Genomic DNA, 25,950 nt, shown 5'->3' with positions numbered 1-25,950 from the left:
CCTCTTGAGTAGCTAGGATTACAGGCACCCAACTAAGGACTTTGATTTACTCATTGCTATATTCTCAGGCTCTAGTAGAAAGCCTGAGCCATGCCCCCTGGTGTGCTGAGGCAAAAGGATTGCTTGAGGTCAGGAGTTCAAGGCTGTAGTGTGCTATGGTTGCCTCTATGAATAGCCACTGCACTCCAGCCTGGGCAACACAGTGAGACTCCATCTTTAAAAATAATAATAATAGGTCGGGCGCAGTGGCTCATGCCTGTAATCCCAGCACTTTGGGAGGCCGAGGCGAGCAGATCACGAGGTCAGGAGATCGAGACCATACTGACAAACATGGTGAAACCTTGTCTCTACTAAAAAATATATACATAAAATTAGCCAGGTGTGGTGGCACATGCCTATAGTCCCTGCTACTTGGGAGGCTGAGGCAGGAGAATTGTTTGAACCCGGGAGGCAGAGGTTACAGTGAGCCAAGATCAGGCCACTGCACTGCACTCCAGCCTGGGCGACAGAGTGAGACTCCATCTCAAAATAAAAATAATAATAATAAAAAGAAGGCTTGGCTTACAATACATTCTCAGAAAGAGGGTCTAGTGTGTAATATATAGCCATAAATAAACCAGGTGTGGTGGCTGTAATTCCAGCATTTTGGGAGGCTGGAGGATCGCTTGAGGCCAGGAGTTTAAGACCAGCCTGGGCAAGATAGTGAGATTCCATCTCTACAAAAACAAAACATATAGAAAATTAGCTGGGGGCCTGGTGCAGTGGCTCACGCCTGTAATCCCAGCACTTTGGGAGGCCAAGGCGGGAGGACCATGAGGTCAGGAGATTGAGACCATCCCAGCTAATACAGTGAAACCCCGTCTCTACTGAAAATACAAAATGTTAGCCGAGCGTGGTGGCACGCACCTGTAGTCCCAGCTACTCGGAAGGCTGAGGCAGGAGAATTGCTTGAACCTGGGAGGTGGAGGTTGCAGTGAGCTGAGATTGAGCCACTACACTCCAGCTTGGGTGACAGAGCGAGACTCTGTCTCAAAATACAAGAAAAAAAAATTAGCTGAGCATGGTGGCACACACCTGAAATGCCAGCTACTTGTGGGAGGTAGGAGGATCGCTTGAGCCCAGAAGTTCAAGGCTGCAGTGAGCTATGATCTTACCACTGCACTGTAGCCTGGGCAACAGAGCGAGACCATGTCTCTAAAAAACAAATAAAAAATTGGCCGGGCGCGGTGGCTCAAGCCTGTAATCCCAGCACTTTGGGAGGCCGAGACGGGCGGATCACGAGGTCAGGAGATCGAGACCATCCTGGCTAACACGGTGAAACCCCGTCTCTACTAAAAATACAAAAACTAGCCGGGCGAGATGGCGGGCGCCTGTAGTCCCAGCTACTCGGGAGGCTGAGGCAGGAGAATGGCGTAAACCCGGGAGGCGGAGCTTGCAGTGAGCTGAGATCCGGCCACTGCACTCCAGTCCGGGCAACAGAGCGAGACTCCGCCTCAAAAAAAAAAAAAAAAAAAAATATATATATATATATATAGCTGTAAATAATTTATTGAATTAAAATGAATCTTGTCCTATATACCTGAAAGATTGAGATTATAATTCCCATTTTACAGATGGAGAAATTGAGGTTTAGAGCCGTAAAATGAGTTTCCCAATATTAAGAAGGTAGCAGAGCTGGAAGTCAAACCCAGATTTGTTAGGTTCCAAAGTCCTTTCCACTCAAAATTCAGTTCAACAGCTGAGGTCCTACCCTGGGAAAGCTATGGAAAAGGGGGAGCATGTGGATTCTGGAGAAATCCTTATCCACTTTGATTTTTTTGTGTGTGTGTGATGGAGTCTCGCTGTGTCGCCCAGGCTGGAGTGCAGTGGCACTATCTGGGTTCACTGCAAGCCCCGCCTGCCGGGTTCACGCCATTCTTCTGCCTACGCCTCCCAAGTAGCTGGAACTATAGGTGCCCGCCACCTCGCCTGACTAATTTTTTGTATTTTTAGTAGGGACAGGGTTTCACCATGTTAGCCAGGATGGTTTAGATCTCCTGACCTCGCGATCCGCCAGTCTCGGCCTCCCAAAGTGCTGGGATTACAGGCGTGACACTGATTTTTTTAAGCCCTAGTCTGTTCTCAACTTCTTGTGTGACCTTGGGTAAGTCACTTCATCTTTCTGAGCCTGTTTCATGATTTGTAAACTAGGTGGTGGTAATCACTCAAGGAAATCACATGGCTCGCAGGAAGCTTTTGATAAACATTCCTTCCCATCCCCCTGCCTTAGAACAGCTTTGCAGATAACTGACCAGTCTTCCTGCTTGCTAAACCAGCAAGCTTGTCCCTCCAGCAAGCTCACTCCTCACACGTAAATACATCTCACCACACCCGGACCCCTAAGGCTCTTTAGGTGGAGGCTGAATCTCTCTGGGGGAACCAGTTTCCTGGCCTTTCACGCCGAGTCCCACCAAGCCACAGTTCATCCTGGGAGCCTGGTCCCTCCTCCGAGAGTCGCAAACCTAAACCAGTCCAGAGCTGGGGCTGCAGGTGACTCCAGGGAGATCTGGCCTGAAAGGACTCCCTTCATAGGGCAGAGCACAGATTGCAAAAACGCATATTAAGAAATCACTCTTGGCGGGGCGCAGTAGCTCACGCCTGTAATCCCAGCACTTTGGGAGGCCGAGGCAGGAGGATCGCTTGAGCCCAGGAGTCAGAGACCAGCCTAGGTAACACAGCGAAACTTCATGTCTCTTTCTCTCTCACTATATACACACATACATACATATATATGTATATATATATTTATTTATGGATGTAATATTTATATACAATATGTAAAACCAGTCAATCAAACAATCACTCTATGGTGGCGCTGTGGGTCCTGATTGTAGTAACAACTGCTGATGCCTATCTGGGCCTGGGGCACTGAGATCGCCCGGAGATCACAGTGTTAGCTTCAGTGTGGGGTAGAAATTAGTAGAGGACAGGGGATCTCTAGGGCCTGGTGAGTTGAGGGCCTAAGGGGAGCAGGTCCCAGGCTCCTTCCAAGCCTCAGCCCAGATCAGGCCCAGGAACCCAGTGTGAATGTGCGTGCGGGGGTGGGGATAGGGTGCTTCCCTCCCGTTGGAAGGAGAAGGAACATCTGGGCTGGGATTCCAAATGAGCTAAGCGGGGGAGAACGGTGGCCCTGGTGTGGTGTGTCCAGGGGAACAGCGCTGGGAGGGAAGAAGCCAGCAGGGCCTCTCTGGCTGAGCCGAGCGCGGGCCGGGGGCTTGCGGCGGGGACCGGGCCGGCCCTCGGGGCGCGGCGGGGGCGGGGGTCCGCGCTGGGAATGCCGCGCCGCGGGGGCTGGGGCGGGGCTTCTCCGGCTCCGCCCCCGCGCAGGTAGCCAATGGGCGCGGCGGCGCCGGGTGACGGAGGGAGCCGAAGTGCTAGTGCCGCGGCGGCGGCGGCGGCGGACGGCCCAGCCAGAGCGCGAGGGGCTCGGGGGGGCGCGGCGGTTCGGGTCGCAGAGCCAGGGACCCCTGGACCCGGGAGGCGGCGCAGCCGGGGCCGCCAGAGGAGCGCGGGTGGCCCGGCGGCGGCGCGATGCCGCTCGCCCAGCTCAAGGAGCCCTGGCCGCTCATGGAGCTAGTGCCGCTGGACCCGGAGGTGAGTGAGCTGGGCGGGGGACGGGCGCCCGCGGCCGGCGAGCCCGGATCCTCACAGGGGCGGGGCTGCCCGAAGCGCCGCTGTAGCCCGGCGGGCGCCCGCGAGGGCACGAGTGCCCTCCGATCTCTTGCCCACTGTCCGGCTCCACCCCCCTATGCCCCGGGTGTTCGTGTGCGAGGGACAGTTCCGCCAAGCGCCGACTACCTCCCCGCCATAGCCAGGAGAGGGGATCCTATGGGGCGCTGAGATCTGGCCGCCTTCACCCCACACCTAGGACCGTCCCGGCATCTGTCCAGAACTGTCGGAGCTTCCTCCATTAGTACAGACGGGGAGATCTTCAGTGCCAGATGTCTGGGATTCTATCAGAGACAGGGGTTATGGGACCCCCTACTTCTTCCAGGGCCTATCCGCCAAGAGCCCTGCTTCTGGCTTCATCGCCGCTGAGCCTAGAAGGATTTCCCCTCTTGACCCCTGGCGGTTGTGGAGTGTGGGATGGCACCACCCTTCTGAGACTGGAACTCCTGATTTTCTTTGCCCTGAGGCTAGGGCCAGAGGACACCTGTGTTCCCTACCCTGGGCTGTGGAGAAGAGAGTGGGGAAGAGCCCTTAGACCTTGTGAAGATGATTCCTGGCAGGGCGTGGGGGAACCTTGGTGCCTACCTCCCTTCTTATGCCCCTTCCGGTAGGAAGGGCTGGGCCCTTGGGGAGTTTGGCTTCTGCCAGCCCAGACTCCCCAGACAACTTAGCTCCTCTCCCAGAAGCAGCTCCTGTCCTCCCTTGAGGACTCTGTGGCTCCAGTCCCTAAGCGTGCAGAAGTCCACCTCTTCCTGTGCCTTTTGACCCCAGGGTCAAGGTCAAGCTCCGGAACGAGCTGGTGGAAAACTTCCTCCTTAACCTCTTGCTGGGAAGGAAGCAGGTGATACTCTCCTTCCCAGGTGGTTGTTGCGGGTATGCAGGGAGGGAATGGAGGCCTCATTTGAGCCCAGGATCTGAGATGACTTTCTTCCAGCTTGGGCCTGGAGACCCTGCCTCAGTCCCCTCCTCTGCCCTCTCTTACCTAGGGCAGCCACCAAGTGTCCTGCCTCTCAGGACCACAGGCTAAGATCAGGGTGAGCACCCAGGGTCCCCAGCCCCCAGGGTGTGCTGCCCCTTTAAAGGGATGGCCGACACTGGCTATTGGAGGGTGGGCGCGGCAGGATTAGGTAACCAACCTGAAGGCGCAATTTGGAGTAAATTGCTCTGGGATTCCTGCCATGGGGATTTTACAGGCACTGCTAGGCTGCTCAGAGGTTCACTCGCTGACTCACCCTCTGAGGTGAGGAACACTGCCCTCTGCAGCCCCTGTACTGCCACCCCCTACTAGGACTGGGGCACAAGGTCCTGGGGGTGGTGCTCAGAGGTGGATTCCTTTGCCCAGGCACGCCCCGGGACCAGGCCTCCAAAGGGGAAGGTAGGGCTGGGAAAGGCTGGGGAGAGACTATGCTGATAGGGAGGGTGGATACCCAGGAGCTCGATCCTTGGTCTGGGGCACCACTTCCTGCTCCTCTTTAGGGAATCCTGAGGCAGGGGCCAGCTTCCCAAGGGGCAAGATTTAACTGGGAAACTCTCAGTTTTGAGTTCTGTAACACCTGAGGTCTGTGAGAAGCGAAGACCAGCGGACTTCCTGGGATTCGTGGGACAGGGGGACGCGATTTCCTCAGGAGTTTTGCTCCAGAAACGCTGTTTGATCCTCAGTCAGTCCTCAGCCTGTCTGGGCCTCTGCTTCTCCAGTGGCAAGTGCTAGGTTCTAGCCTCCACTTCCTGGGCCTGAGAGGGTGCAGAGTGTTGGGTACTGTTGTCTGGTCCCCCCGCCCCCACTCCTGGAGGTGCCAGGCGACTGGGTGTTGTTGTTTGGGTAACAGGAGCCACAGGGCAGCCACGGTGCAGGTTGGGCTGTTCTCACTGGAGAACAGGGCCTCGCTGTTCTTAGCCCAGGTGACTTGTAAGCGATACAGCCGCCTGACCTGCAGGTACAGGCACCACCGCTGCTGGCAGCTCCTAGCCAGGAAGGAGGCAAGTGAGGGGCTGGTGGGGGCTTTTCACAGGGACCTAGGATCTGGACTGCTCTGCCCTCCCATAGTGCTGCTGAAAATGGGCCGCTGGGAGGCAGGGCCTGGCCCAGAGTGCAGCCCAGGTGGAGTAATCTATGGGAAGTGTGGGTGAGGATTCTGCCTGGGCTTCGCTTAGCCCTGTTGAAAGCAGTAGTAGCCTTGTCCCTAGGCCCAGTTCTGCCACGTACAGAGCTTTACTATGTGCCACCCATTCTGCCTTATGAATGTCACCCCACTTTAATTCTCACCACAGCTTCTCAAGGTAGGGATTATTACCCCCATTTTCAGATGGGACAACTGAACTCAGGCTGATGCGTTAATATCAGAGCCAGGATCGCAACCAAGATTTCTCTCACTTCCACCAAGTAGGAGAGAGGCTCAGGGATGGGGAAGGGCTGGAGCCACACTAGCCCAGGTGGAAGGTGCTCCAAGAGAGGCTCCGGATGTTGGCAGACTCTCCTTATCCTGCAGGGCCCTTGTCCAGTCTTTGCCGAGGGCTGGCAGTGCCAGCCAGCCCTGGCACCTGGCCCCCAGCCTCCAGCAGTGAGCAGGGCTGCCAATGCTCGGCTCAGAACCCAGCTCCTGGGGCTGCTTCCTGCCTGTGGGGCACGTGCTGTCCTTCTCCATCTGCTGCCCAGCTTCTCCAGACGCTGCCCTGGGCCCCTCTTTCCAAGACAGAGCTGCTTGGGTGGGAAGGAAGGATGCCGGTTGGAACCCATTTCTGACATCTTGGAACTGGGGGCAGTGGTCTGGGGCCCTGGGCATCTGCCCTCATGAGCAGTGCTCTCTGAGGAAGAGGGAGGAGGGTGGGTCTCCAACCTCTAAGAGGCCAAAGGACTCCTAAGACAAGGTCCTTCTTCATTCAGTACTTTCCAAGGTCAGCACCATTGTCCCCATTCAGTCGTTTATTTAGCACTTAGTTGATAAGTACTATTTCAAACAACAAAGTGCAGATGTTAGCAAGGCACACCTGCCCTCATGATACAGATAAGGAAACTGAGACTTTATTTATTTTATTTTTTTTTTGAGATAGAGTCTTGCTCCGTTGCCAGGCTGGAGTGCAGTGGTGCGATCTCGGTTCACTGCAACCTCCACCTCCTGGGTTCAAGCGATTCTCCTGCCTCAGCCTCCTGAGTACCTGGGACTACAGGCCCGCATCACCATACCCAGCTAATTTTTGTATTTTTAGTAGAGTTGGGGTTTCACCATGTTGGCCAGGATGGTCTCCATCTCCTGACCTCGTGATGCGTCTGCCTCAGCCTCCCAAAGTGCTGGGATTGCAGGCATGAGCCAGTGCGCACAGCCGAAACTGAGACTTTAAAAAGTGATATGAGGCCACACGTGGTGGCTCACGCCTGTAATTCTAGCACTTTGGGAGTCTGAGGCGGGTGGATCACCTGAGGTCAGGAGTTTGAGACCAGCTAGGCCAACATGGCAAAACCCCGCCTCTACTAAAAATACAAAAATTAGCCGTGCATGGTGGTGCGGCCTATAATCCCAGCTACTTGGGAGGCTGAGGCAGGAGAATTGCTTGAATCCGAGGGGGCGGAGGTTGCAGTGAGCTGAGATTGCACCACTGCACTCCAGCCTGGGCAAAAGAGCAAAACTGTCTCTAAAAATGAAATAAAAATAAAAAGTGATATGACAGACCCAAGGACGGAATAAGTGGCTGGCAGAGCTAGGATTAGTGGCTGTATCTTTGTGGCTGCATAGTTCTTTCAAGGATCCTATGCAGCAGTCAGGCCAGAGGGGCAGATGACCGAGGACCCAGGCTCTGAGTGGGAAGCTGGCACCCCACAACTCCCCTGACCCCCCTACCAGTCTGTTCTCCAGGGCTGCCTGTTTCCCTACTCTTACAGGTTTGGCGTTTCGTGAGAATGACACCCAAGCCAGAGATACAGGGAGTGGAGGCAGCCAGACTGCCTTGGGGGGGGGTCCCTAAATCATCCAGGCCACTGCTCTAGAAGCCCATACCTCTGCTTCATCCCCTCCCTCAGTAGACTTGCAGACACATGACTTTGGGTTATGGTCACGTGTCTCCCACCTGCCTGCTGAGGGACCTCGGGTGAGTCCCTTAACTCTCTGAGCCTTATCTGAAACATCGGAGTAATAGAACCTGCTCTGGCCTCCTTGCTGTCTTTGCTGGGTTGAACTTTCATTGGATAAACCACATGCTGGACTCTGGCTGGGTGCCAAGGAGTTGATGATGGACAAGCCATGGCCCCTTCCCGAGTTAACCTGCAGCGTGCTTGGTGCTATGAGGGTAGAGAGGAGGGAGGAAAGAACGTGAGGCTGTGTGGACAGGGGTGACATTTGAATTCAGTCCTGATAAAAGACCAGGAGTTTGTCAAAGTGACAAGGCAGGAAAGGCTTTCTTGGTAGAGGGAGCCACCATACAAATGCTGGGGATATAAAATAGACTGTTTTCAGGGTCTCCAGTTGTTCCGTTTAGCTCAAAAATAGGGCCCAATGTTAAGAATGGCTATTGTTTGTAGGCCATTTACATGCCAGGTATATATATTTATAGGCATTATTTCATTTACTTCTTGGAGCCACCAATGAGGTATGTTACTTTGATCCTCATTTCACAGATGAGGAAACTGAAGCCCCCATAAATGAACTAACCTTCTAGGGGTCATGCAGGTGGTAGAAGCCAGAATTTGAACCCATAAGGTCAGGTTGCAAAACCTACATTCCTAGTTATTGTGCTGGGCAGTTGAAGATGATGGCCTCGAATTCTATGCTAAGGAGCTGGGACTTGAATCTACAGTCAGTGGAGGCCATGGAGAGGTTTGCGGCCTGGTACGTAGCAGATTCTCAGCAAATCTTGACTGAGTGAGTTGAGTGCAGTAGTTGCACTTAATTTTAGGAATAATGAGGGTTTGGAGTGGGGAAGGCCATGGGGCAGGGAGCTTCTGGGTAGGCTGTTCTGATCATTTGCAGGAATTATGTCAAGAGTCTAGAATGCCGGGTGAAGTGGGGCTCAGTCTACAAAAGCATCCCTACCCCAGCCCAGCCCCTGGGCCCTGGCCAACCCATCCCTTCTCCCCAGGCTGCTGAGAGATGACAGTGTGTGTATGGATGTGTGTGTGGAGGGGCCTGTAGAACATTTGGCCCCTGGGGAGAGATTAGGGGCATTAAAGGGGCTCAGGGGGCAGGATGTCCTGGGAGTAGCAATGGGGAGCTGTTCCAGGGGCAGGGAGATTATGTAATGGGTAGAGCACAGCTGTGCCTGCTACTGCCAAGCAGGGCTACAGCTGCCCCATGGAACCAGCTCCTGGCTCCAAAGTCCAGATCCAGACCTGTTCTAGAGCAGGCCTTCCTAGCCGTTGGGAACCTCCTGTCTGCCTCACCACACTCTCCCTGTTCCAGGAGGGGTGGGGCGATTTCTTCAAGCTTCCAAACACCTAGATAGGGTAGGTTACTCACCTCACATCACACAGGAAACAGATGGGCTGGGTTTGACACACCCACCCCATTTAATAACCACCTGAGAGTGAAGTCTGGGGGCTGGAAAAGGCAAGACTGACCAGAGAGGGGCTCTGGGCTCTGGCCTGTTATTCAGCTGACCTTTTGAGCACCTCCTGGATTTGGGACCAGATTTTTAATCCCCACTCACAAGTTGTGTGACTATAGGCATCATCACTAGGTACCCTCAGAGCCTCAGTTTCCTTCTCTGCCAAATGGGGCCAGGGCCTACTTCCCAGGGCTGTCGTGAGGATTAAATGGTGCCACAGGGCCCAGGCGCAGTGGCTCATGCCTGTAATCCCAGCACTTTGGGAGGCTGAGGCCGGCAGATCACCTGAGGTCAGGAGTTTAAGACCAGCCTGGACAACATGGTGAAACCCCATCTCTACTAAAAAAAAAAAAATACAAAAATTGTATTTTTAAAGCCAGGCATGGTGGCACATGCCTGTAATCCCAGTTACTTGGGAGGCTGAGGCAGGAGGATCACTTGAACCCGGAGGCAGAGGTTGCAGTGAGCCGAGATTGCACCACTGCACTCCAACCTGAGCAACAGAGCAAAACTCTGTCTTAAAAAAAAAAAAAGAAAGAAAATGATGCCACAGGTGCGAGGCACTGAGCCCACTGCCTGCCATGTGGCAGAGGTTTGGAAGAGAGCAGCTGTTAGCACCAAGCCCTCATCTCTGCCCTCCCGGGACTCCCCGTTTATTAGGAAGGGCAGGCCTGTGTGTAAATAGCCTCTGCAGTGTGACAAGTGCTACAACGAAGGCTGAAGTGGAGGCAGCAGTCATTCTGCCTGGCAAGGTCAGGGGAGGGGTCCTAGAGTGGGGCAGGGCAAGGATAGTAGCCACCATCTCTGGGTTGCACACTTTCCCAGACTTTGTCTCCTTCCACCCTTGCAGCAACTCTGGGAAGTCAGTGTAACTATCCCACCCCATGTTACAGATGGGGAAACTGAGTCCTCTCACAGTTGACTAGTTTGTACAAGGTTTGTATCTGGTAGAGCTGGAAGCCACACATGACCCTTCCTTTCTCCCTGGGCGGAGGTGACATTTGAACTAAGTCTTCAGAGATGAAGTGTTTGCCAGGCAGACAGCATGAGGGTGAGAATGCTGGCACCTGGGAATGTTCTGCCTGAGTCATGAGGGGCCATTGCCACAATCCTTGGTCTCTGTGCCCTCCCCGTGAAAGTGGAGGTGGAGGGACCCACCCAGGACTCCTGCCCCACCACCATGGCCTCCATGGCTATTGGGAGCAGCTAAGGGTGGGGGTGCCCCACGGAGTCTTTCTCCCAAGCATGTAAGTTCTGACAGTGCTCCCCCAATCTCCTTTCTTTTTTCCAGAATGGACAGACCTCAGGGGAAGAAGCTGGACTTCAGCCATCCAAGGTGAGGACCAGGGCCAGCACCCTGGGCGAGGGGCTGTGGAGGGTCCTGTTTGCATGGCCTTGGAGGAGGTTGAGGGCCCCAGCCTCTAGCCCCTTTGCCCAGCTCAGCCATCCTTCTCAGGGCCCACCGAATCCTTGTGGCAACCTTGGGCATAGAAATCACTTGTTCCAACCTTCCTATTTTGTAGGTGAGGCAACTGTGGCCCAGAAAGGGTCAGGAGCAGAATCCAGGTCAGGGCTCTGGTTACCTGTTACCCAGGCCAGGATGTGCCTGTGGTTTATTTACTCATGGAATTCATGCTGGCTCTAAGGAGTGATGGGAGGGGCTCAGGCCAGCTGTGCTGCTCCTTTTGGTAGAGCTGTGCTTGTCAAAAGCCTAGAAGTGAGCATCTGGGCACATGAGCTGGAAAGGGGCTGCTGGTGGCTTCTCAGGGCTAACCAGGCCCGTTGCCTGGCATGTGGCACTCATGGCATTTCTTAGGGCCTCCACTTCCAATCTGGGGCTCATTCCCTCGCCCCTGCTATCTCTGCTTCCCCTGGGCCTCTTCCTGTAGCTCCCTACCCCCTGTTGCAGGTTTTGTGTGTTGCCAAAAGCACCAGGGACTAGGTGACAGTGTGTGACCTTGGGGAGGTTCCTTGTACACTCTGGGCCTTGGCTTTCTCATCTCTATATTGGAAAAGACCACATCCCCTTCACAGGGAGGCTGTGAGGTCACAGGAGATGCTGGCTGTGGAGGGTCTTTGGAAGCTGCCTAGGCAGGGACAGAGCATGGACTCTGGTGTTAGAGCAAATCTGGGTTCCAGTCCTGGCTCCATCCCCACCATTTAACCAGAAGCTCTTCTCCCTTCTGAGTCTCAGTTTCCTGAGCTGTAAGTTGGGGAAATAGTGCCTATCTCACAGGAGCAATGTGAAGGACGATGAGGTAGTAACTGCCTGGCACATGGCAGCTTGGTGCCAGCACCGAAAATGTCCTTGTATATTGCTCAGCTCAGCTTCCTGCCAGTGGCCCCACCTTCCAGACCTAGGTTGTCTTGAGCACCAGACCTGCCATAAGCTTGACCTTTGAGATGGATTCAGAATTAGTCCTGATGTTTACCTTGACTTAGCTTCCTAAGATGAGGTGACTGAGCTGGGTAGGGTAGGGCAGGTGAGGGAAGCAGGCTCCCACCCCCTTCTCTGTGGGTTGCTGTGGCAACCTTGGACCAGCAGAGGCCAGTAAATAGTGTGGACTGGGCCCCTTGGTTTATCTCAGCCCATGTCTGCAGAATCTCCTCCCAGTAGCTACCTCTCGTTGCCTAGTAACAAAATGAAGAAGCTGTAGGTTCCCAGTGAAGAAACAGGGTGTTCAGATCTCAGGGCTGAAGTTCTGGGGGTTGCAGAGGAGCTTGCAGCATTTAGGGACCTGTGCTGAGTACAGCTTCTCACCTCAAGAACTGGAGGGGCTGACTGGGAGATGGTAGGAGCTTGCCCACGCGGGTAATCTTTTGCTCCCAAGCCTATGACTCTTGCTCTAGAGCAGAAGATCGTGGTGTGGGAAGGGAGACAGGGCTGGAGATGGTTGGGACAGGGAGTCTCGAATGCCACTTAAGGAAGAGAAAGAGTTTAACCTATGCCTAGCATCATACCAGGCGCTTTACATTTAGTTCTCACTACATCCTTGGAGGTAGACTGTTACTATCCCCATTTTACAGATGACAAAATTGAGGTTCAACATCACATAGCTGGTGGGCAACGAAGACAAGTCTTGTTTAGCTTCAAGGTCATTCCTCATAGTCCAGAGAACCCTGAGTGCTGAAGAGGAGGAGCATTGGCTTTCTGTGATCCCAAGTGGGACCAGTCCTGTGCACCTGCTCATCCATCTGTTGCCCCAGCCACCAGTGTCCCTAATGCTCACTTCTGGGCTTAATACACCAGGGGGCGCTCAAACTGTGGTCCGGACCTCATCACTTCGTGCGGTGGAATAAGCTGGCAATGGGCCACTTTGTCCTAATCAGACATTCGGTGCACCCTATTGTACACGGAAGGGCCTAAAATGAAGTCAACATCCCCCACCCTCCGGGAGCTCCCAATATTTGGGCAGAGGGTGGAGACAGGAAAGCTGTGTGGTAGGCGCTATGATGGGACGAGAGCGCAGCTGTGGGCACATAGAATCTCTGCTCTGTGCCAGGCCCCATGTTGGACAGAGACGTATACCACCACCTTCCAGGTGCCCTCATTTCTCTCCATAGCATGATGAGATGAGCACGTCCCCGGGAACCCAGCTGATGGCATCTGAGTTCAGGGCTGAGTGTGGACCAGAGACATGGTCATTGCTGTGAATGGCCGAGGAAGAAGAGTTGGGGTGGGCTCTAGGGCACAAGCCATGTTCCCTGCGGAACTGGCATTTGGTTGGGGCTCGAAAGGCAGGATTTGGGCAGCTAGAGAAAGAATTGGGCCTTCCAGGTGGCAAAGAGGCAGGGAAGGGAGTCAGGGATTCTGAGTTCAGAATCCTGCACCTATTTTTTATTTGCCTTGTAACCTTGGGCAAGTCACTTGCCCTGCTGAGGCTCGGGTTCTCTCCTGAAAAATAAAAGGAGAATAAAGCCTATTTCTCAGGGCCACCTGGAAAAGAGAATGTGGTGCATATAAATTAAAGTATCTAACAGGGCTTGTGGCACAATGTTGCTGTTTAATGCTTGTTTATTTTATTCATTTCAGGCAGAAAGCGGGATTCGGGATTTGGGTTTTAGCAGCAATACTGTGGATAGCCATCGGGGTGAGAACTCTGTGGATCCCCTCAGCACCTAGGTGCATCTGGTACCCTCAGGCACACCGGAGCTCCATTTGTCCTCCCTCCCTTCCTGGGAGGGGACGGAGGAGCATCCCAGGCCCCCTCCCCCAGCTATCTCCGGAGCTGGACCCCTTTGAAGCGCCTGCAGGTCTATTTTGAGAGCTGAGCGTCTCCCCTCCCCTCCTCTCTTCCTGTTTATGAAACCCTGATCCCTCCCGGATCCCTCCTGCTCCCCTGGCCAGAGCTTAGGCAGGATGTGACTGTGGACTTCAGGGAGGCTTGGGCAGCCTCAGGTGTTGGGAGGAACTTCCCTGGGCCTGGCCAGAGAAGGCCAGCCACTCTCCTAGTACCTGGGGCCCTGTGGCTGGGCTCTGTCCCTTTATCTTGCCCAGGGGAGACCCCACAGCAGTAAGACTAATTAAACCTGGGAGAAATTTTGTTTCCAACATCCCCTTGTCTCTGTGGCCCGTTTTGCTTCTAGAAACAATCTGAGAGTGGAGCATATTGTTCCAACCTTCATTTTACAGAGGAGGATACCAAGGTTCATACAGGGAAACAGATTTGCCAGGAGCACTCAGCTAGTGAGTGGCCAGCTCTTCCTGACATCCCACCCTGCCTGCCCTCCTGGCCTTAAGCCTCTTGCTCACACAGGTCTTTCTCTACCTGGAGTGTCTTTTTTTTCCTCCTTTCTGCCTGGCCAACACTTGTTCATCCTCAGGACCCAGCTGGGCTGCCCCTCTGGAAGGTCTTTCTTGACTTCACCCATTGGCAGATAGTCACCACCTTTGGGCACCCACAGCACCTTGATTATGGCTGTCTCAGGATAGTTGTGGTTTTTTGGTTTTGTTTTTGCTTTTTTTTTTTTTTTTTTTTTGAGACGGAATCTTGCTCTGTCGCCCAGGCTGAAGTACAGTGGCCGGATCTCAGCTCACTGCAAGCTCCGCCTCCCGGGTTTACGCCATTCTCCTGCCTCAGCCTCCCGAGTCGCTGGGACTACAGGCGCCCGCCACCTCGCCTGGCTAGTTTTTTGTATTTTTTAGTAGAGACGGGGTTTCACCGTGTTAGCCAGGATGGTCTCGATCTCCTGACCTCGTGATCCGCCCGTCTCGGCCTCCCAACGTGCTGGGATGACAGGCTTGAGCCACCGCGCCCGGCCTTGTTTTTGTTTTGAGGCAGGGCTCCCTGTGTCGCCCAGGCTGGAGTGCAGTGGTGCAACTACAGCTCACTGCAGCCTTCACCTCCTAGGCTCAAGTGATCCTCCTACCTTAACTACCAGAGTATCTGGGACTACACACGCACACCACTATGCCCAGCCAGGAGTTCAACACAAGCCTGGGCGATACAGGGAGACCCATCCTTTACAAAAAAAATGTATTTTTTTTTTTGAGACGGAGTTTTGCTTTTGTTGCCCAGGCTGGAGTGCAATGACACGATCTTGGCTCACGGCAACCTCTGCCTTCCAGGTTCAAGTGATTCTCCTGCCTCAGCCTCCCCAGTAGCTGGGATTACAGGCATGTGCCACCATACCTGGCTAATTTTGTATTTTTAGTAGAGACGGGGTTTCTCCATGTTGGTCAGGCTGGTCTCGAACTCCCGACCTCAGTTGATCCGCCTGCCTCAGCCCCCCAAGTGCTGGGATTACAGGCATGAGCCACTGCGCCTGGCCCTCTACAAAATATTTTTAAAAAATTAACCAGATGTGGTGGTGCGCACTTGTCCTCCCAGCTTACTCCAGAGGCTAAGGTGGGAGCCCAAGAGGCTGCAGTGAACCATGATGATGTCACTGCACTCCAGCCTGGGCAACAGAGTGAGACTCTGTCTCAAAAAAAAAAAAGCCAGACACAGCGGCTCACACCTGTAATCCCAACACTTTGGGAGGCCAAGGCAGGCAGATCGCCTGAGCTTAGGAGTTCGAGACCACCCTGGGCAACATGAAACCCTGTCTCTACTAAAATACAAAAAATTAGCCAGGCATTGTGGAGTGTGCCTGTAGTCCCAGCTACTCGGGAGGCTGAGGCACGAGAATCACTTTGAGCCCAGGAGACGGAGGTTGCAGTGAGCTGAGATCTCACCACCGCACTCCAGCCTGGGTAGCAAAGTAAGACTCCGTCTCAAAAAAAAAAAAAAAAAAAAAAAAAAGGCTGCATGTGTAACTGCTCCATCAGTAGGAGGCACACTTACCATCATCTCTCCATGCCAGGCCTGACCTAGTGTTGGAGGCCAGCTCCCCTTCAACCATGCCAGGGAGCTGTGGACCCCTCCTCACCTGCCTGGTGGCATGCTGGGAGATGCGTCTGAGGACATCTGTCCCACCTGAGGGAGGGGGTAGCGCCTGGGAGGGCCCTGCAAATGCTGCCAGCTGGGGAAGGGGCTGTTGGTGTCCGTTAGGGCCAGGATTGGCAGGTGGGCTTGGCTACAGCTGGTCGGGTGGGGACTCTGGAGACCAGGGATCAGGCCCGGGGGCTCTGGGCTTCTCTTCCAGCTGCCCTGTAGGAGGAAGTAAATAAAGAGGAAGTCCCTATGTGGGGGATGGGGCAGGGACCAAGGGATGTGGGCTGGTGGCTGTCCTCCCCCCGCCCGCCACCAGAGGCCTCAGGGCCCACACAGCCTTCAGCAAAGGCAGTTCTGAGACTGTTTCCTTCCTGTTGCCCCTTCTGGTACCCTGCTGGCCACAGAGGCTAGTGTGGACTGGGCCCCTTGGTTTATCTCAGCCTGTGTCTGGAGACTCTCCTCCCACAAAGTAGCTATGTCTCTACCTTCTTTCTTTGCATCTCAGGGACCAGGGGTTGGTAGGGAGGGTGAGCTTTGGGGCTCCGAGAGCTGCCCCAGCCTCCAAACCCCTGTCTGAGGAAGGTGGAGAGCAATGAGAGGCTTGGCTGAGGAAGGCATCTTTCACAATTTCCCAGCAGCCATCCACCCGCAGACTCTGCAAGGACAGGGAAGGGAAAGTCTGTATGTGCGTGGGGGCGTGTGTTTCTGCATAGGGGTTGTCTGTGGACAGGGTTTCCGATCATTGGCCTGAATGTGTGTGTGTGTGTGTGTGTGTGTGTGTGTGTGTGTGTGTGAGTTCCTGTGCTGTACTGGTGTGAGTGATGAAGTGAGACCACGTAGAAAGGGGCTGGGCCTGGTCAACGCCTGCCCCATAGCTGCCTGCTCCTCCTCTCAGACCTCTCTGAGGTCCTTGGTTGGGCTTTCTGCCCACCTTACCCATCCTGGGGCTTGGGACTGGCAGCCTTCTTTGGCAGCTTCTTTTGCAGCTGAGCAGGGCAGGACCGGGGCCACTGGTGCCTGCTTTCTGGGCTGCCATTGTGGGTGGGCCTAGCCATGGGAAGGGTGCTATGGGGGGTGGGACACAGTATCTAAGCTCTGGGCTGGACAGTCAGACAGTGGCCTTTGCTGACTTTTGCCCCACATTTTTTCAGGTCCCCCCTTCACGTGGATGTTTGCGGGTGCTGATATGCCCACTGTGTCACCGCCTTATCGCCTTGTGACTTCTGTCTCTGCTCTTGTCTGTCCTCCTTAGAGTCAGAGGACATAGGGAGAAGTGTGCCCCGGGCCTTCCCTGGGGTCATGAGCTTGGGGTCTGCAGTGTCCCCTCCTCTGCAGAGGAGCCTGACCCATCTTCTGCCCCTCCTCCCTGCAGAGGGGGAAGTGAGAAGGAGGGGGGCCAGAGACCCTGCCTTCTGGGCCAGGAAGGCTAAAAAAAAGCAGAAGTAAGAAGAGTAACCGGGCCCTCTGGCCACTGGCCTGAGCCCCACCATGCAGACCCCGCCAGATTTCCCCAGAGTTGAGAGAGACTTGGTTCCCTGTCCCAGAAAGGTGAGCAGAAGAGTCGCCTGCCTCCAGCAGTGTCTGTCACCGTGACTGGGCAAGGAATGGGTTTGGGGGTGGCTCTGTCCCCTGGGGTTTCTGGGTGATTTCCTGCTTCTGTCCCCAGGGAGTGCTCTCAATCAGAGGCAGACAGATGAGGTAGAGGCTCAGATCTCAGGGTGGGGTGTGCAGGTATTGCTGTGTGTCCTTGGCCCCCCCTCAGTCTCTCTTTGAGCCAGGCTTTCCGCCTGTCCCGCCAGGAGGTTACACTCGGGTCTGATTTGACTGCGGCTTTCTGGTGTTTTTGTGGGGCTGTTCCACCCACTCCTCCATCTGTCAGGGAGGGTTAGGTATCTTCCCCTGAAGACAAGATTGTGTCTCCGAGGGCCAGGACCTATAGTGGGAGGTCCCAGGTGGACCCTAGTACTGAAGGAGAAGGGGGTTTGGGCAGATGGGTGGGCAGGACGTGGCTCTGGCTGATTTACCTGCCCACCCTTTCCTGGCATTTGATGCCTGCTGACCCCAGGCCAGGCAGTAAGCAGGGAGGCACCTGGGTCCAAGCTAGCTCTGCCACTGTTTGCTTTGAGCCTCGGTGAGTCACTGTCTTCTGAGCCTCAGTTCCCTGTTCCTGGAATGAGGATAACAGTTTTTAGGATATGATCAGAGTCAAAGACATCAGATTGCACTCAGGAGATAGTCCTCTCAGCCACTATCTGGGCCCTCCTCAGATCCTGGCATAGGAGGAAAATCCTAGGGAAATGGAAGACCTCAGAGGTGGGTCTGTAAGTAATACCAGAGTCCTCTCCTGAATGGTGAGAGTTTGCAGATTGTATCCCCTCATCTCTTTCCCCACCCCAGGTACAGCACCAAGAACCCACAGTTCCGCCCTTAACCCCTTCCTGGGGATCCCTGCCCTGCTGCCTGCCTGTGTATCTGCCAGGTGTCAGACCTATCTGCCCTAGGTACTGTCAGTCTGCTTGGGGCTCGCTGACTCTCCTGCTGTCTCTCTTTGCTGCCTTCCTGTGTCTGTGGTTGGGTTCCAATCTCTGTCTCCACTTGATAAGTGCCTGACTTCACCTGTTGGGCACGTGTCACGTGTTAGGTGCCTGTTGTTCATGTCCCCTTCTGTCTCTGCCTGTTGAGTTTATGTCTTCATCTGTCTCTGCCTATTGGCTACATGTCTCCTTCTGTCTCTGCCTATTGGATACCTGTCCCCTTCTGTCTCTGCCTGTTGGGTTTATGTCCCCTTCTGCCATTGCCTGTTGGGTTCGTGTCACCATCTGTCTCTGCCTGTTGGATACATGTCCCCCTCTGTCATTGCCTGTTGAGGTTTTTTTTTTTTTTTTTTTTCCGAGGCAGTCTCACTCTGTTGCCCACGCTGGAGTGCACTGACGTGATCTTGGCTCACTGCAACCTCTGCCTCCCGGGTTCACGCCATTCTCCAGCCTCATCCTCCCAAGTAGCTGGGGCTACAGGCGCCTGCCACCACGCCTAGCTAATTTTTGTATTTTTAGTAGAGACAGGGTTTCACCACGTAGGTCAGGATGGTGTCGATCTCCTGACCTTGTGATCCACCTGCCTTGGCCTCCCAAAGTGCTGCCTGACCTGCCTTGGCCTCCCAAAGGCGTCAGCCACTGCACCCAGCCTGCCTGTTGGGTTTATGTCCCCTTCTGTCATTGCCTGTTGGGTTGGAATTCTCTTCTGTTCCTGCCTATTGGAGATGTGTTCCCTCTGCCTTTGCCTGTTGGGTTCATGTCCCCATCTGTCTTTACCTATTGGGTACATGTCCCCTTCTGTCTCTGCCTGTTAGGCTTGTGCCCCATCTGTCTCTACCTGTTGGGCTTGTGCCCCATCTGTCTCTGCCTGTTGGGTTTGTATCCCTATCTGCCTACACACATTGGGGATGAGTCTCTATCCACCTCTGTCTGTTAGATATGAGTCCCTCCTGCTTCCCCTTATTGGTACACGTCTCCATCTGTTTTCTTTTTTTTTTTTTTTTTGTTTGTTTTGAGACAGAGTCTCACTCTGTCGCCCAGTCTGGAGTGCAGTGGCCGGATCTCAGCTCACTGCAAGCTCGCCTCCTGGGTTTACGCCATTCTCCTGCCTCAGCCTCCCGAGTAGCTGGGACTACAGGCGCCCGCCACCTCGCCCGGCTAGTTTTTGTATTTTTAGTAGAGACGGGGTTTCACCGTGTTAGCCAGGATGGTCTCGATCTCCTGACCTCGTGATCCGCCCGTCTCGGCCTCCCAAAGTGCTGGGATTACAGGCTTGAGCCACGCGCCCGGCCTCCATCTGTTTTCTATTGGATATGAATTCCTCCTGCCTCTGCCTGTTGGGTGCGTGTCCTTATCCACCCCTGCCTTTTGGGTATGTGTTCTCTCCTGCTCCTGCCTGTTGGATGCCATTATGTTTTTTTTTTGTTTGTTTTGAGACAGAGTCTCACTCTGTCGCCCAGTCTGGAGTGCAGTGGCGCAATCTGGGCTCACTGCAAGCTCTGCCTCCCAGGTTCACGCCATTCTCCTGCCTCAGCCTCCCGAGTAGCTGGGACTACAGGCACCCGCCACCACACCCAGCTAATTTTTTGTATTTTTAGTAAAGATGGGATTTCATTGTGTTAGCCAGGTGTTCTCGATCTCCTGACCTTATGATCCGCCTGCCTTGGCGGATCCCAGAGTGCTGGGATTACAGACATGATGGATGCCATTCTTATCTGTTTCCACCTGTTGGGTGCCTGCTTCTGCCTGTTGGGTGTCTCTCTTCGTCTGCCTCCACATATCAGGCACCTGTCTTTGCCTGTTGGTTACCTGTTTGCTATTGGGTACCTCTCTGCTGTTGGGTACCTGTCTGCTCAGCAGCTGCACTGGCAGAGGGCTTTCCCTTTGCAGACCCACAGGGAGGATGGGGGAATGGCCAGAGGGCAGCCCTCAGGCACTGAGGAGTAGGGGAGAGAGAGGAAGGGAACGTGGTGAGGGTGTAGGCCTGGTGCTGGGAAACCACAGGCCCTGAGTGATTGGCTGCCCTGGGCCGGGCCCAGCCCCCGCCCTCACCCTGCACATCCGCCTTGGTCCCGGCCACCACCGCGGCAGCCCCGGACTCTGCCTGCTCCTGCCATGGTGCCGTGGCCCTGCTGGGCGGATGGAGCAGGATCCCAAGCCGCCCCGTCTGCGGCTCTGGGCCCTGCTCCCCTGGCTGCCCAGGAAGCAGCGGCCCAGGATCAGCCAGACCTCTCTGCCTGTCCCTGGCCCTGGCTCTGGCCCCCAGCGGGACTCGGTGAGTGTACCCAGATGTCTGGTCCTGGCCTGGCTCTGTCTCTCGCAGCAGGTGCCTGGGAAGCCAGCTTAGCGTAATCTGGCTTTGGGCTGTCCTGGCCCAGGCCTGGCCCTGCGGGGTGACTGGACCCTGCCCAGACTTGCTTCCTGTTCAGGGCTTCAAGGCAATGCCAGCAGATTAGAGGGAGGGTAGAGTCCTGGAATGGCTAGGACGTGGCAAGGGGCTTCTAGTAGGTTTGTATTAGGGAAGTTGGGGAGGATGAGCCATGCAGTCTCTGGCCTTAATTCTGACCTGCCCCAGGCCAGCACTTACCAAGTTGATGGGGGAGTTTGGGTGACTCTTGGGTTTTTGTGCACATCAGCCCTGTCCTACTGACCAGAGGGATCCCCTCATCCCATCCTGACTGGGAACGAAGGCCCAGCTCTACCTCACCATATGAGAACAAACCTACTTACTATTGTGGCAACCCTAAAGCAGCAGGGGGAGGGACGCCCCACAGGCAGACCTGGGGCAGGTCTCTGGGTCTCAACCAGAGCCTGGGGTTGACTTAGCCTGGCCATGCCTGGGCATCCCTTTGGGCCTAACCAGGCCAGAGCATCGGGAGCAATAGGAGTGGTGCCTCTTCTCTTTGACCTTCCCAGCCTTTGAGGCCCTTTTGAAATCGATGACCTTGGAGGCTGGCCCTTCAGGGAAGTCGTCTGTTGGGCCTTTAGGTCTCATCTGCTAAGGTCTGGTGGGAATGGCCTTGGGCAGGGCAACTCCTGCTGCCCGGATGGGGCCCACCATGCCCACCAGCTCTGTCCCTCCATCAGGATGAGGGCGTCCTCAAGGAGATCTCCATCACGCACCACGTCAAGGCTGGCTCTGAGAAGGCTGATCCATCCCATTTCGAGCTCCTCAAGGTTCTGGGCCAGGGATCCTTTGGCAAGGTGAGTCATGAGCCCGTGGCTGTGAAGGCAACCCTCGTCATGTTAGAGGTGGGGGTCAAGGGTCACCTAGGGGCCCAAAGGATCAGAGGTCACCTTGGTACCCAGGGAGAACAAAAAGACCAGCTTGGGGCTCAGAGAAGATGGAGGTCAGCCTGGGCGCAGACCTCTCCCATCTTCTGCCCTGCTTCCCTCTCTGCCTTCTCAGGTCTTCCTGGTACGGAAAGTCACCCGGCCTGACAGTGGGCACCTGTATGCTATGAAGGTGCTGAAGAAGGCGACGCTGAAAGGTGAGTAGGGACACCTCCCTGTGCAGGACCCAGGCTGGGCTGAGGGAGGCAGCCCAGACTTCAGGGGCCTTGGGTCTGGCAAGGGAGACAGCTCTGTCTTCAGGAGCACCTAGTTCAAAGGTGGAGAAACAGGCCTATTTCTCAGCCATCTCTCCCCACCCAGTCCCCCTCCCCCTAAGCCAAGTGCCAATGACTGGCTGTAAAGGTCTGGAAGGTGGTAATAGGGTAAATGTAATATGTTTGTCGGGGGCGGGGCCCTCAGCTACCAAGCTGGTCAAGCAGGGGCGTTCTGACTGTTGATGCTAGCAGAGTCTGAGGGAGACCTCTGTGGCCCCTAACTCAGAGGCCTGAGAGAAGGGCATGAGTGAAGAGGCAGGGAGCCCAGGGAGGCAGCTGGGCCAGGCGAGAGAGGGTGAGTCCAGGCAGGGCCACAGAGCTGGATGGCAGAGAGGTTCAGAAGGGAACCCTGGGCCAAGGTTAGAGTTCTGATAAAAGTCACGGCTGGGCGCGGCAGCTCACACCTGTAATCCTAGCACTGTGGGAGGCCGAGGCGGGTGGATCATTTGAGGTCAGGAGTTCAAGACCTGGCCAACATGTTGATACCCTGTCTCTACTAAAAATACAAAGAAATGAGCTGGGTGTGGTGGTGCGCACCTGTAATCCCAGTCAGAGCCAAGTCCCAGCTGGGGAGGTCGTGGGGGCAGTAGGAGGCATCAGCCTTAAGCTTGTTATGGGTGGCTTTGGTCTCCTAAGGCCAGCCTGGTGGGGGTGGGAGTCATCCCCCAGGAGGTGTGGTGGCAGCTTCAGAGGGAGGAGAAAGATGAAAAGCCTGGGTTCCTGCTGTGAAGGGCTCACAGGCTGGGCGGGAGAGGCTAAGCATACCCGACAGTGCGGTGCAGCTGGTGCCGAGACTGGTGTGCATGGATATCCGACGGGCTGGGGAGCTGGGAGTGGTGGTGCAGCCTTGCAGAGGGTGGGCCCAGAGGCCAAGGGGACACCTAAGGAGCGGTAAGCCTTGAAGGATGAGTGGATTTCTCCAGACCAAAAATGGTCGAGGAAGGGACCCTGGGAAGGAGAAACTGTTTGCCTGACCTAAAGTGCAGAGGTGGTTTGAAAATGTAAGGTAGGCTGGGCGCCATGGCTCATACCTGTAATCCTAGCACTTTGGAAGGCTGAGGCGAGTGGATCACTTGAGGTCAGGAGTTCGAGACCAGTCTGGCCAACATGGGAAAACCCCATCTCTACTAAAATGCAAAACTTAGCTGGGTTTGCTGGTTTGCACCTGTAGTCTCAGCTACTCAAGAGGTTGAAGCACAAGAATTGCTTGAACCCAGGAGGTGGAGGTTGCAGCGAGTTGAGATCGCGGCACCATACTCCAGCCTAGGCGATGAGAGCGAAACTCCATCTCAAAAAAAAAAAACAAAACAAAGGAAAAAGAAAATGTAAGGTGACCAAAATAGTTAACTCTGGTGTGGTCCCTGTCATGTCTAGTGAGGAAAATAAAAAAATTAAAATAGAGGAAGGGGCCCACTGATGTGAAAAGTGCTCTGAAGGGAACCAGCTCTGCAGCCGTGTGTGCTGACACAGAAGGCGTGTTGGAAGGCAGCTGCAGCTTCTACTTGTAGCAAGGGCCAAGGATTGTGTCCTGAACAAGACTCTGGAAAGACGTGCAGGAGGAGCACATTGGCCAGATCTCCTAAGATAAGCAACTGTGAGCATCAATTCTAGAATGGCAGTGACGAATGAATAGAATTCATACTAGATGGATGGACTAGTGAAGGCTTTGGGACTGTGAGGCTGGAGAGGAAACTGCCGATCCAGTACATGGACCAAAAAAGCCTTTAGTTTTGCACTGTGTGTATTGCTCAGACATTTTGTCTGGTCTTAGTAAGCATTCCTGAGCCTTCCACCTCTCCTTTTAATAGAAGTCAAGGCCGGGTGTGGTGGCTCACGCCTGCAATCCCAGCACTTTGGGAGGCCAAGGTGGGTGGATCATTTGAGGTCAGGAGTTCAAGACCAGCCTGGCCAACATGGTGAAACCCTGTCTCTACTAAAAATACAAAAAAAAAAATGAGCTGGGTGTGGTGTGCCTGTAATCCCAGCTACTCAGGAGGCTGAGGCACGAGAATCACTTGAACCTGGCAGGCAGAGGTTGCAGTGAGCCAAGATCACACCACTGCACTCCAGCTTGAGTGACAGAGTGAGACCCTGTCTCATAAAAAACAAACAAAAAAACAAAGGCCACATGAGAGGTCTCAGTCAAGGGATAATCAATATTGTAATAAACTTAAGTTGAAACACAGTGCCCAAAATGAACCTAGGCAACCAAGTCCAAAAGCCTGTCTTTTTTTTCTTTCCCAAGACAGAGTCTCGGCACATGCCACCAGGCACATGCCACCAGGTTGGCTACTTTTTTGTATTTTTTACTAGAGACGGGGTTTCACCACGTTGGCCAGGATGGTCTCGACCTCCTGACCTCATGATCCGCCTGCCTCGGCCTCCCAAAGTGCTGGGATTACAGGCGTGAGCCACCATACCTGGCCCTAATTTTTGTATTTTTAATGCAGACAAAGTTTCACCATGTTGGCCAGGCTAGTCTCGAACTCCTGACCTCAAGTGATCCACCTGCCTCGGCCTCCCAAAGTGCTGGGATTACAGGCATGAGCCACCCCCGGCCCAAAAGCCTGTTCTAATCACACTAGAAAAATCAATAAAACATGATACTTGGTGGGCTTCAATAAATTTAGAAGGCAACCTGAAAAAGAGAAGAGTGCTCTGAAGGAGAAGCACTGTAGGAATCCAGAAGGCCCTAACTCAGCTTGGCAAATTAAGGAGTGCTTCCTAGAGGAGGTGAGGCCTAAGCTGAGTCAAAGAACCTGCTGAGAATCAGAACTGCCCAACAACTTTTATTCTTTAAAAAAAAAAAAAAAATACGTGAAGGGTGCCCGCCTAGACCCATGGATTGGGATTTTAGGCCCAGGGAATCTGCCTCTCCAGCTCCCCAGGTAGCCGTTCTTACCAACCGCAACTGGAATTTGGGAATTTTTATGCCAGATGGAAAGCAGGGCTGGTGAAGGCATGCCAGGGGGAGGTGCAGAGGCAAAGTCTGAGGATGTGACAAAACAGAGCACCTGGGGAGCAGGTTGCTCAGACTGGCTGGTTAACAGGCCTTGATGGGGCGTGGTGGGAGAAGGGACCACAGAGATGGGCAGGGTGCCAAGGCCCCGGCTGTGGGCACTGCTGTGAGGGGTGGGAGCAAGGAGCCGGCCAAGGAGCCAAAAACAGACTGGGAAGGAAGAAACCTGAGGATTGAGTGTCCCCAAAGCCCTGGGTGAGGGGGCCTTGGGAGCTCAGGCCTGGAGGAACAAGTAGAAAAGAGATCCCTTAGCGGGGGCTTGGGAGTGGCTGTGTTGAGTGTCTAGACTACTGGTGACTTCCTTTCTCGTCTGGCCAGTACGTGACCGTGTCCGGACCAAGATGGAGAGAGACATCCTGGCTGATGTAAACCACCCATTCGTGGTGAAGCTGCACTATGGTAAAGCTGCAGGCCCTATCTGAGCTCCTACCCTGCCCATCCTTCACCCTTGCCTGTGGTCTGTACATTCTCCCACCACCTGCCTGGTAGGCCAAGGGAGCCAGGGCTGAAGGAGCAGGTCGTAAGGCCCGGGTGACTCTACCATTGCCTTTCTCCCTCTCCCCAGCCTTCCAAACCGAGGGCAAGCTGTATCTCATTCTGGACTTCCTGCGTGGTGGGGACCTCTTCACACGGCTCTCAAAAGAGGTGAGCTGACATCTACTGCCAGAGGGCCACGGGATAGAGCTGGGGGACAACAAGGCCTCCCATCCCAGGGCCCTGTACAGAATGTGTTCAGATGGCTTGAACCTGGAACCACCCAGGCCTGTCTAGCGGCCCCTGGCCCAGGAAATACCATTCACCCTTGGATGGAGGCCATACGCTGGCAAAGTCTCTGAGAGTTTCTCCCAAGGAAACTCTGGGGAGCTAAGAGTTCCTCTCACCTCCGCACCTGCATTCTTCCAGGGCTGCTCTGAGCAGAGGTGTGAAGATAAGGGAGACGCCCAAAGTCACCCAGAGAGCCAGAGACTTTAGCAGTCATCTCCCATATGTCATCCAACAGGATTTTGAACTAATATAAAAGGATTTGAGGCTGGGCGCAGTGGCTCACACCTGTAATCCCAGCACTTTGGGAGGCCGAGGTGGGCGGATCAGGAGGTCAGGAGATCGAGACCATCCTGGCCAACATGGTGAAACCCCGTCTCTACTAAAAATACAAAAATTAGCTGGGTATG

General features: G+C 54.5%; 1 protein-coding gene across 4 annotated transcripts in view; it reads left to right on the top strand.

Annotated features, from left to right (window-relative positions):
- Positions 1 to 3,402: 3,402 nt before the first annotated feature.
- The window catches only part of RPS6KA1 (ribosomal protein S6 kinase A1), a 47,175-nt gene continuing 24,627 nt past the window's right edge, over positions 3,403 to 25,950 (top strand). Inside the window, exons 1-6 of one of the 4 annotated variants that reach the window (XM_033227636.1) lie at positions 3,403 to 3,633; positions 10,532 to 10,576; positions 21,239 to 21,355; positions 21,561 to 21,642; positions 25,097 to 25,177; positions 25,344 to 25,423. In XM_033227636.1, coding sequence (XP_033083527.1) covers positions 3,571 to 3,633; positions 10,532 to 10,576; positions 21,239 to 21,355; positions 21,561 to 21,642; positions 25,097 to 25,177; positions 25,344 to 25,423 — 468 coding nt within the window. In that variant the 5' untranslated portion in view covers positions 3,403 to 3,570. Of the gene's footprint in view, positions 3,634 to 10,531; positions 10,577 to 16,768; positions 17,166 to 20,212; positions 20,427 to 21,238; positions 21,356 to 21,560; positions 21,643 to 25,096; positions 25,178 to 25,343; positions 25,424 to 25,950 lie in introns of those variants that run through there. The other 3 variants (XM_033227638.1, XM_033227637.1, XM_033227635.1) reach the window with 3 other exon arrangements.

Source organism: Trachypithecus francoisi, unplaced genomic scaffold (genome assembly GCF_009764315.1).
Source record: "Trachypithecus francoisi isolate TF-2019V2 unplaced genomic scaffold, Tfra_2.0 Lachesis_group12, whole genome shotgun sequence".
Classification (NCBI taxonomy): domain Eukaryota; kingdom Metazoa; phylum Chordata; class Mammalia; order Primates; family Cercopithecidae; genus Trachypithecus; species Trachypithecus francoisi.
This window is presented reverse-complemented; position numbering and strand designations above follow the sequence as displayed.